Here is an 11194-nt window from a genome sequence, read left to right on the forward strand (position 1 = left end):
CGGCGTGTCAGTGGCACGCTGCCGCTCGCGATATTTGCGAGAGAGAGGGGGAGCAGAGAGAGAGAGGAGGGAGTGGCGTCTGTCGTCATGCTGCTGCGGAGCGCGTCCTCGCCGCTGCTCAACTGCGTACGTGCGCCGGCTGCGTCGGCGGCGGCGGCGGTCGAGCACCTCGCGGTGGTTTCGCCGTTGCTGTCACCGGCGGTGGCGGCGGCGCCGAGGCAGGGGGCGGTGCTGTGCCGCGCCATGTCCGAGGGTGACCTCGCGGCGCCGCTCGTCCCGGCCAAGAAGGACCACGAGGGACTGCACGGGAGGGCGCTGCCGAGGCTGTCGGCGTCCTCGTCCTCGTCCGCCTCCATCTCGCTCGAGGAGGACGACAGCGAGGGCGTTGGCGAGGAGGAGGAGGAGGAGGAGACCGTGGTCGCGGTCGGCGCCGACGTGCCGCTGCCGCTGCGTCGGCTGCTGACGAGCACGGGGCTGGACGTGTCCGCGTCCGTGTCCGTGTCCGCGGCCGCGGCGCGCGAGGCGCTGGCGCTCGTGGAGCTGCAGGGCGTCGGGGGCAGCAGCGGGGGCGGGAACGGGAAGGCTCTCGGCAGCAGCGGTGGCCAGGGTGGTGTCGGGGACGGCGGCGGTGGCGGTGGCGACAACCGCGCCGCCACGGACACGCACTACCGGCAGATGATCGAGGCGGACCCGGGCAACTCGCTGCTGCTGGTCAACTACGCCAGGTTCCTCAAGGAGGTGGAGGGGGACGCCGCGAGGGCGCAGGAGTACTGCGAGCGCGCCATCCTCGCCAGCCCCGGCGACGCCGAGGCGCTGTCGCTCTACGCGGGCCTCGTTTGGGAGACCAGCCGCGACGCTGCCCGCGCCGACGACTACTACAGCCGCGCCGTCCAGGCCGCGCCCGACGACTGGTCAGTGCCATCCCCGCGCCTCTCCCTCCCAGCTCTCCTCGGTACACGCTGATCACTCTGACAAACAGTGCTCTTGCTTCTGCTGCAGCTACGTCCTGGGCTCCTACGCCGGGTTCCTGTGGGACGCCGAGGAGGACGACGAAGAGAATGACAACTCCGAGACCTTGCCACCGCCTTCGCTGTTCCAGGGGGCGGTTCAGCATCCTTCCATCACAGCGGCATCTTAGATGAACATGAACTCGATCTAGATCTCACCACCGCTTGTGAACGAAGCTGAATCTGGAACACTGAAGAGCACCATGCGAGAAACCAGACCGGCCCCCTACGAGTCACCGACATCGCTGGCCGGCTCCTCGCCGCTTGTGAACTGATGAATCACGGCTGATGAATCACGGCACATGTAAAAACTGAATCTGGCAGAGCACAAACGCGTAAGCCTCTTAAGGTTTGGCACCTGAAGAATTTGCAGGGCTATGTATAGTAGACATGTAGATTGAGACCCTGCAGAGCTTCTACATGCAGAATGTTATTGGTCACTTGTGTATCAGTACTAGTAATGCAGTATCCCTTGTGAAATAAAGGTTTTCCTGCTGCTTCGTCAGTACTAGTAATGTAGTATCCCTTTGTGAAATAAAGGTTTTCCTGCTGCTTCATCAGAATAGAACATCTTCCAAGAAGAGCAGAAATCAAACTGCAAGAACTAATGCACCGAATCACAAAGCTTTGCAAAATCGTGTACAGATTTGTACTAGGGCGGCAAGGAAATTGACTCGGAGCCCAGGAGATTGGACATGATAAAAAGAAATTTTGCCAACTACAAATACCTCATATGTCAACAGAAACTAAGATAAACAATACACTGGGACACTGGGTCACTTGCCATTCTTCAAACTCCTGGTGATGAGACTGATTTTAGTACATATAATACCAGCCAGCAGTTTACTACAGAAATAGCAAAATGTGATAAAGGAAGCTGAGGCACAACTCTCTCCTTCCATTGGAGTCGGCTTGATAGGTTCCTACGCACTGAGTCCAGGTTCATCAGGTGTAACTTGAGCGCGGATCGCCTCTCGAACAAGACACGTCGACGATGACTTGTTTTCTAGCTCTTCTGCAGATGAAACAGATGCTGCAATGTCAACTTTGGTTGCTTGCTCTGAAGGCAGTTTAGGGAGAGATTTCCGTTGGGGCTTCTTCACTGCATTTGCAGCAGGTGCTTTCTTGACACCATTTTGGGAGACCCTTTCATCGAGACTCAGTCGAGCTGAATGAGCTGGAGGATTTGAATTTCCTTCTGTCCCTCCTGAGGATGTGTTCTTGGAGCGACCAAGCTTTGGTGATCTAGCTCTTGTTGTAGGGATCTAAGATCAACAGAAAATATAGCATCCTTCAGAAGTTAGGATAGAGCCATAACCTTTATACCTAGGCAGCTAAGAAAATTTTAAGTGTGACATAGCTGTAATTGGAAATTCAAAAGAAACAATCCAGTGAAAACAAGACCAGACTAGGCTTTTCTTATTGGAATAGCTGCTAACTCCAGAAAAAATATGGATTATGGACTTGCAATGAATTTAGCATATAACTATTAATTAGGTTACAAACCTAACAATACAACAAATGGCCGAACTAAAGAAAATAACATGATCATGGGGGTAATCGTTCATTTTATCTATTAAGCTATCAATTAAGGATATCGTTTACAGGTTGTGCAAAGTGCATGATAAATCTTAAACATTGTATAGGCAAAAGACTGTAATTGGATTTAGCTATTACAAAATATGATATGTTATATTTGAGTACAAGACTGCAAAGCTCAATAGAGTAAAATTTTGTAGCTACACAAAGAAAGAAAAGCTCCTTTATTACCTTGTTAAAGAATGTTATACCAAGATTAAGGTCTTCGGTTCAACATGATGGTAAAATGAATTAAAGAACTATTGCATTTCTATAAGTCACGTTAAACCTTAACAGGCAAAAACTTGAAGGATGATTATTTGATAAATATAATCTTTTTCAAGCTGAATTGTAATGCCGATAATTTTCTCTTTAGCAGTAAACTGAGATATTTTGTGATTTAGATATAGCATATATCTGCAGCCAGCAATTCAACGGAGGGAAAACAGGAAGAAGAAATTAAGCCATAAGCACGGGGGACAATTACCTTCTTCAACTCAACCTTGGGGGGAGGTGGTTCCTTGTAAAAGCTGGGCATTGGTGTTGCCTTGAAATTTAAACTCTTTCTCAGCATTTTGAGTTCAGCTTCTTCAGTTTCCTGCACAGCAGTAACAAACGGATAAAGTCAACATTATATTCAATGTCGCATCAAGCAATATCACTTCCGTAGTAATATGAAAATAGAATAAGGGCACAAACCTTTGATTTTGCCTGCAAGTTGCTTTTCTCCAGTTCCTGTGCATGAATCTTCTCCTCGAGCTTTGTGTAGAACTATATAATTGCAGAATAGTGTAAGCAAAGGAATGGTGCCCATATGTTCTTAAAGTAAAACCAGTGCTAAGTTATCTACAATGAGTTACCTCTCTTCTTTTTTCAGCTCTCTCATCACACTTAAAACTAAATCCATATGAAGGAGTGCTGCCAACCCTTTGAGGTTTCACACCTTCATTTGATTCTTCTTCAATATCCTTTTTGACAGAATGCTGGTTTGGTGCCTTCTGAGTTTTCTTCTTCTCTCTGGATTGGAATGAAGCACATGATATTGCAAGAAAGTCTTTTATATTTAAATGCGCTAGTAAGAGAACAAATTTATGGAGAAAAAGTATTTAGGGTATGACTTGGATGGAAAGTTGGAAACATATATACATGTTGCAAGAAAATTGTGTAGAAACTAATGGTAAGACTTGGTTTCACAGCACAGTTTCAATTATCACAAGATGGAAGTCAAAGCAAACAGTAGTAGTTCCAAAATAGTAAATGCCAAAGCAAGAACATTTAAAAAAAATACTGTGCAACTATAAAATGTTTGTGGCACAAACAACAATAAGGTTCAAATAAATAAGTTTTCTTTAGTGTGTGTGTGTGGGGGGGGCTCCTTCACATATTTGACGGAAGACACTTCAAAAAATTCATTGAATTATGCTACACACTTATGCTACCAAAAAAATGTAGCAAACATAGTTGTACCAATAATTCATAGAATTGTCACACTCAAGGCAATCTAGGTAATAAAAGCTCAACAATCTAGGTAACAAAAGCTCAACCAACCTAGAAGGAACTAGATCCCTTTTTAATTAAGAAAATAGGCACCGAAATTCGCCCTGACGAGGACTTGACTTAGGTGGTTTGGGCGTACGTCCACACCAACAACCAACTGAGCTAGGATCAGTTCATTACCATCTGAGTAATTAGTAGGCCTGGCTGGATGCTTAGAGCACCAATTTGAATCCAGGATCCAAATGAGAAACAGAAACCATGTAGCAACACAGAATCACAAAGTGCAAAACGAAGAAACAAACAACTTACTTTGAGTCCTCAAGTGATGGGCTCTCCTTGGCAACTGGACGGAAACTGCTCTTTTCGGCCTTCTGATGAAATCACCAACAACAAAATGTATAAGTTTCAAACTTCAAATTGCAAGGTGCATAAACATTCCTACAAGTAATATAGTAGCAATCATGCATTGAGCTATAAAAATATAGATGGGCACATCGTAACTCATAAGCTATAACAAAAATTAATTAACTTACTTTCTTACTGGCACCAGCATCGCCATTGCTGGAAGAGCTATCAACTAGATCTGGATCAGAAACCCGTGCAATGGGCGCCTTAGGATAAGAAGAAGGACTGGGAGAGCTTTTCCTAGCTTGACTCTTATCCCCGCCTCGAGGGCTCTGTCGCTGAGATTTAGTAACAACCTTCGGTGAATGGCCTTGAACCCCCTAGAACACATGAAAATGCCAGAGAACATGTGACTGTCAGTAAACCACTGATTGAAGTCACCAGAACTGACAATCTGTAAACGTAAAAAAACTTACCTCAGGAACTCGGGGCTTTATGTCCTGGGATTGCGAGGTGGCTTCCATTTCCACTTCTTCAGATGGGTTGATCACCTCGCTCTCGCCCGAATGCGCTCCATCAGCCAGCCCGTCATGTTCTTCTGCGTGGCCCTCTACATTATCACTGGGCGGCAACTTCCCCTTGGTCCCATTGTCAATGCCCATTGCGCCAATAGCATCAGTAACCTCCGCACTCGCATCCATGTCGCGATACTGTCTCAGGGTTTCTTTAGACCAGGTTAAAAAGAGAACTCCCACGCCACCAGCTTAAACAAGCTATCCGCAAATCACCGCAGGATCATGCTATGCCGGTCAGCAAATGAATCCGCATCAAACTAGACTGAACGCAGAGAAAGAAACATTTGGTTTCAGCGCTCACAACAAAGTTGAGATTTGCAGAATAACAGGAGCAGTCCGTCCAAGAAAGCAAGGGCGTCCTCACCTGCGAGAGATGGAATCAGCTCCTCAGCCCCTGGCGGATCCGATCTCCGCTCCACCCCAGCGGCGCCCAGTGGGGACGAAGACGGCGAAGAATCCGACCGGAGGGGTACGGCAGGCGCGGTCTCGGTCAAAGGATACCTGGATCTGGATCGAGCCGTGGCTCTTGAGCGAATGAAAGGAAATGGTAAGGGAAAGGAAAGGAAAGGAAAGGTGGCGGCTTTACCTGGCCAGACGAAAGCGATGGGGAGTGGAGCGGCTGAAGCGCGAGCGGGAGGCAAAGAGGGGAGTTAGGCACGGTGAAGGCGGGAGAGAGTGACGGTGGCCAGAGACTCCGGCGGTGGCGGCGGCGGAGGGAGGGCGGGACGGCGGGAGGGAGACAGCGGGGGCGTGCGTGGCTCGTGCTTTGTCTGGGTTTCCGGGTGGTGGTTTCGAATTTCTACTTGGACCTTTCTGCGTTCCTCCAAAGCTAACTTTCTGCTTTCAGTGTTTTTCTCCTATATTTATTTACCTCCAATTTCGTCTTGTTATATGGTTTTTTTGTCTTCTCCTGCTGTTTATGGGTTGTTTTGTTGGATTAGATGCGCTGTTTATTGTTTCTTTATTTGTTTGTTTTCTGGTTATACAATCTTAGGTGTTGTTTGGTTCATATTTATGTAACTTAATATTACAGTGCTAAACGACAACGCTAGATCGGGCACTCCCAATGCAGAAACTATCATACTTTCTATAGACATTAACTATAGTGTCACCTAAACATTTTGTTGATGTGGCAAGATAATTATTGAAGAGAGAGAGTAAAAATCATAGAAACCGAATCTAAGGCCTTGTTTAGATGCAAAATTTTTTTGAATTTTGACACTGTAGCACTTTCGTTTTTATTTGACAAACATTATCCAATTATGGAGCAACTAGGCTTAAAAGATTTGTCTCGTGATTTACAGGTAAACTATGCTATTAGTTATCTTTTTTATCTATATTTAATGTTCCATGCATATGTCGCAAGATTCGATGTGATGGAGAATCTTGTAAAGTTTTTTTGTTTTTTGAGTGTATCTAAACAAGGCCAAGTTAGAAACCATGTCTACACGAGATTCAAGACATGAAGTGATATGATTGGTTGAGAATGGAGAGAGAATGAATGTGATTGGATAAAAAATTATTGTATAGAAACTATCCATTGGGGTCATAGTTTCTATACATAGTGTCTATAAAAAATTAATATGTATAGAAATTATTTGTAGTTTCTAACATTGAGAGTACCCTAATCGAGTATCACACCTTGCCTAAAAAAATTGTATCACATGTTCAAATATGCACAACCAAAATTTTCAACTTCTCCTAGTAATGTGGGCTGCTTTTAGGCCCTGTTTAGTTTCTCATCCAAAATTTTTTCATCCATCCCATCGAATCTTTGGACACATGCATGGAACATTAAATGTACATAAAAAATAAACTAATTACGTAGTTTGGTTGAAAATCGCGAGACGAATCTTTTAAGCCTAGTTACTCCATGATTAGCCTTAAGTACTACAATAACCCACATGTGCTAATGATAGATTAATTATGCTTAATAGATTTGTCTTGCAGTTTCCTGACGAGCTATGTAATTTGTTTTTTTATTAGTTTCTAAAAACCTATCCCGACATCCTTCCGACACATCCGATGTGACACCCAAAAAATTTTCATCTCCAATCTAAACAGGGCCTTAATGTTTTAGTATTCAAAATTTAGTATAAACTTTTCATAGTAAATATCTTCTAGTAAAGATTCTCTAGTGCTATAAATAGTATTTTATTATTAATTAAAAACACCAAGAGAACTCTACTAATTTGGTAGAACATATAAAGCTTGTTATCGCTCCTAGACCTTCATAAATGACAAGAGCGGTGGGCAATTAGAGCCGTCGAGCTTGGCCACACGTGATGCACCTACGCAAGGTTAGTATAGAGACATGTACAGTTAGGTTCTATTTGGCACAATTTCATTTCACCAGTGAAGCTGTTTTTGGAGGCTTTAGCTTTATAAACAGCTCTATCGATAGAGTTGGAGCCGTTTTGTTAAATCGTTTGGCAAAACAACTCCTTCTATAAATTATGCTTTCATAGAACGGTACATAGGATGAGGTGAAGCCAAGATAAACTATTATTTTTGGCTCATTCGCACCCCATTGTTACGGGCTTCATCGGTGGAGCCATTTTATTTTACCCATTTGGCAAATGACTTTTAAAGCCGATGGAGAAGTCGTGCCAAACGAGGCCTTACAACCCTTATCTTAGCAATCGGAAGTCGTTATTTAACAAAACCAAACAAATCGCATAATTGTTTGATCTTATTTCATTCTGGTTGCTTTTTGTTATCCACTGATGTTAGGGTCATATATTTGGAACAAAATGTTATGCTAGTCTTTTCTATAAGAGACATGGTGGGTGTCGTGAACATCGAACTATGCTTTAAAATTTCAAGAGTTCTCTTGAAGTTTAAACTATATTGAAGGATTTTCTCTCAATTGCCTAACATAATACATAGATTGGGGAGCTTACATGGAAATGTTGTTTTTTTCTTATTTTTTTGTTTTTATATGTGCTTTTCTTAGGCTGTTTTAATGGTTGAAAGTGGTTCGTTAATAAAGAAGTTGACTCATGCCACACATCAGACCAACTCCACTTGTAAAAAGCCTATTGAAAATGTTGTCACAAACATCGATCACCCTCAGTCCAAGGAACTTGATAAAAGTGGGCTCAGCGAAGTAACCAAGGCAATGATATATGACTTGCATAGAGTGGATGAGTATTGAGCTAGAGGTGTGAGCTAGCTAGTAGAATTTGTTTTGATATGCCTCTAGAAATCCTACTAACACATCGATTCATGTATTTCTCTTATTTTCCCATACTCCCTCTGTATCGGAAAAAACGTCGTCCTGGCCAGTTCCCTCGTTTGCGAAAAGCATGTCGTTCTGATACCGCAGCCACTATTTTGGACGCAAATACCCTTGCCTCTTCGATCCCCGCACCATGTATTTACACAGCCCACCACACCGCGAGCAACCAAAACGCACTAAAACTAAAATAATCGCAACGGCACGGGGGATCAAACCCGCACCTGCACCATCTCACCTCCGAACCCACCGTAGTAGCCAGTAAACATGTGTAACTTTCTTGTATGGAATTTAGCAGCAGCCATATTTAATGAGGGGTAGACAAGGAAAACTCTACCCTAATTAATGACTCCTTGGTTTGCTAAATGCTGTCTTTAACGTCATTTTTTACCAGTATGGAGGGAGTATTATTTAAGTTATTTAAGATGTCAAAATGATTTTGAATTAAGGAGCATAGGCATCGTCAACAAGCATGACTTCATCCGGAGGAAAAAAACAACCACAAAACGAGCCCCAATTTAGAGGTTAAGCAACGTCATTTGGCTCTAAGTAGAAGAGAAACGTGCTCTCTTTGACATTTATTTAGATTATAAATAAATATATTAAAGTATTACTCCTTTTGTTCTAAATTCTAAAATCTTTTGCTATGTATTTAGATCTGCACTATATCTAGATATATAATAAAAACAATGTACTGAAAAGCCAAAATATCTTATTATTTGAAATAGAGTGAGTACGTAGTAAAGTCTAGAAGTTTGCTAACCCAATAATAAGCATACTATTCAAATTTTATGGGGTCAACCATTTCCTCTCTCCAATGTGGATTTCTAGATATGAGTAGTTATAGTTTTTTTTCCACAAATCGACATTGGATTTACCCATCCCGTTTTAAATTGTCACTACAAAAAGCCCACACGGGAGTGAATGTGGATTTAAGTGGCGTGGTTTATAAATCTAGTAGGGCATAATTTTCATAGACCAAGTATATATAGAAGGTTACCCTTCGAAAGAAAAAACATAGCTCAAAGAATACACAACATCTATAACTACAAACCCACCTCATGATGCCTTGCAAGCAACAACTTTGTGTCACTTTATATCCTTTTATAGATCAACCATATATAGTATTGAGAAAACACAACCTAATCAGAATTATTAAATATCAGTATAGTTTACTGTATGTCTGTAGAATGTCCGAAGCTACGCAAGTTAGCACCATACAACACAAACAACCACAAATTGATAAATAAGAAGTGGTTCTATTTTTAGTTAAATCATCTTCCATACATTGATAAATGAGACAATAATGAGGGAATTGGTTTGATTTCTGATGTGATGCTGAGACATGAGAGGCTACCATATGTATGATATAGGTATGGGTAAAGTATACACGGAGAAGCATAGGACCCATGACAAAATGATATGAGTCTGAAAAGAGATAACACTCTCATTTGAACTATATAATAACTAGTTAGATGATGATTTTTCTCCAAACTAAAATTCCAAAATTTCTGCCTCTGCCTACATGTCTTGTAATTGATCCACGGGACACCTTTTTGAATGTCATATCCAGTGTTAACATGTTTTTATTAGCGCTATTTGTTATTTGTATCTATACATATCTATAAAGAGAGAAAATTTCAGTCTGTCCAAAACTTTTCTGCCTCGCCAGTCCAGAATAAAAGTTTTTCTAGAGTTTCTAATACAAAATTTTCTATACACATCAAAGCACATTAAAAATAAAAAAATTACAGGGTCCTAAGTGTAAATCTGTCCCCTACCCTCCGTCCGAAATCGCCCGGCAGGCTGGCCGCTCGGCCTTCGTCCGGAATAGCACGGGCACGCTGATGGAAGTGTAAAAAATAGAAGTTTTTCTAGGTTTTCAATGCAAAATTTCCTATAGACCACGTCGAGAATAAAAAAAAGTATAAGAGCCTATATACAAAGTGTTTGTCTTATTAGTTTACTTTTCTTTTATTTTTTAAATCGGGTGAAAATTGATAAATACACAGTAATTTATAGAAAAAAATAAAAAAAATACAAAACAAATTTTGTTCAGCTCTACATATGTACATCCATACAGTAAACAAACAATATCAGTAATTTATAGAAAAAACAAAAAATTACAAAACAAATTTTGTTTAGCTCTACATATGTACATCCATGCAGTAGACAAAAAGTATCACAAATTTTAATATATTTTTTTGCTGGAGATGCTTGCTATGCTTTTTAGTGTAAAATTGAAATTATAGTTATCTTGCTCCAATTATTATGAAAATTTTATGATAGCCTATTTAATGTGATATGTGATGCTTGATTTGTGATAAAAGTTTTAGTACCATTCCTGCATATCTCACTGATTTACTAATTTACTTAAATTTATGCTTGAGGATGCTTCCACTACCTTTGCACGATGTGTTGTTATGTTATATGAACACTTTATAAGCCCATGTTTATAATCTAAATACATTTAACTGATATATCATATTTCATAGGAATTCTAATCTAAATAAAAAAAGTTAGCAATGAACTTCTCATGTTTTAATATAATACTAAGGTATATTAAGAGGTAATATTAGAGTAAGATAAGTTTTGACTAATTTCTATTTTTATTATTAAATAAATATGTCTCCAAGCTATATATTATTGTAAATATTAACTATCTAATACCATAATACCATAGATGTCATGGTTATCAATAAAATAAATTATGAGCTTTAAATTTTATAAAAAGGATAAATATAACTAGATATACAACATTATGTTATCACTTTGTATGGCCATTTGATGTTTTTTTCCCGGTGCAACGTACGGACATATTTGCTAGTTTAATAATAAGAAGAAGAAAGAAGAGGAAAAACATGGGTTTTCTTAAACTAAAACATTGGTTTTTTTTTTTGAAAAAAAGAGGAAGAACAGGTAGACTAGTACGTTTGCCATTGGGCCTTTTGGGC

General features: G+C 41.1%; 2 protein-coding genes across 2 annotated transcripts; one reads left to right on the forward strand and one right to left on the reverse strand.

Annotated features, from left to right (window-relative positions):
- On the forward strand, positions 1 to 1522 carry LOC8065079 (zinc finger protein AEBP2). The gene is made up of 2 exons (XM_002437211.2): positions 1 to 911; positions 1000 to 1522. The coding sequence occupies exons 1-2, from the start codon at positions 88 to 90 to the stop codon at positions 1136 to 1138; spliced, it is 963 nt and encodes a 320-aa protein (XP_002437256.1). The 5' UTR covers positions 1 to 87; the 3' UTR covers positions 1139 to 1522.
- LOC8082267 (protein WVD2-like 5) lies at positions 1604 to 5785 on the reverse strand. Its single transcript, XM_021449434.1, has 9 exons — positions 5589 to 5785; positions 5367 to 5509; positions 4904 to 5264; positions 4616 to 4807; positions 4392 to 4453; positions 3446 to 3602; positions 3285 to 3356; positions 3073 to 3183; positions 1604 to 2272 (listed from the first exon to the last, which is right to left on the reverse strand). Exons 3-9 carry the CDS (start codon positions 5126 to 5128, stop codon positions 1931 to 1933), a joined length of 1161 nt encoding a protein of 386 aa, XP_021305109.1. The 5' UTR covers positions 5129 to 5264; positions 5367 to 5509; positions 5589 to 5785; the 3' UTR covers positions 1604 to 1930.

The sequence above is a fragment of the Sorghum bicolor genome, chromosome 10, assembly GCF_000003195.3.
Source record: "Sorghum bicolor cultivar BTx623 chromosome 10, Sorghum_bicolor_NCBIv3, whole genome shotgun sequence".
In the NCBI taxonomy this organism is placed as follows: Eukaryota; Viridiplantae; Streptophyta; class Magnoliopsida; order Poales; family Poaceae; genus Sorghum; species Sorghum bicolor.

Coding starts and splice junctions, on each gene's coding strand:
- LOC8065079 (XM_002437211.2), top strand. CDS start 88: ATGCTGCTGCGGAGCGCGTCCTCGCCGCTGCTCAACTGCGTACGTGCG. Junction 912..999: donor CAGGCCGCGCCCGACGACTG/GTCAGTGCCATC, acceptor CTTCTGCTGCAG/CTACGTCCTGGGCTCCTACG.
- LOC8082267 (XM_021449434.1), bottom strand. CDS start 5,128: ATGGATGCGAGTGCGGAGGTTACTGATGCTATTGGCGCAATGGGCATT. Junction 4,454..4,615: donor ATGCTGGTGCCAGTAAGAAA/GTAAGTTAATTA, acceptor TGATTTCATCAG/AAGGCCGAAAAGAGCAGTTT. Junction 2,273..3,072: donor CCAAGGTTGAGTTGAAGAAG/GTAATTGTCCCC, acceptor TGTTGATCTTAG/ATCCCTACAACAAGAGCTAG.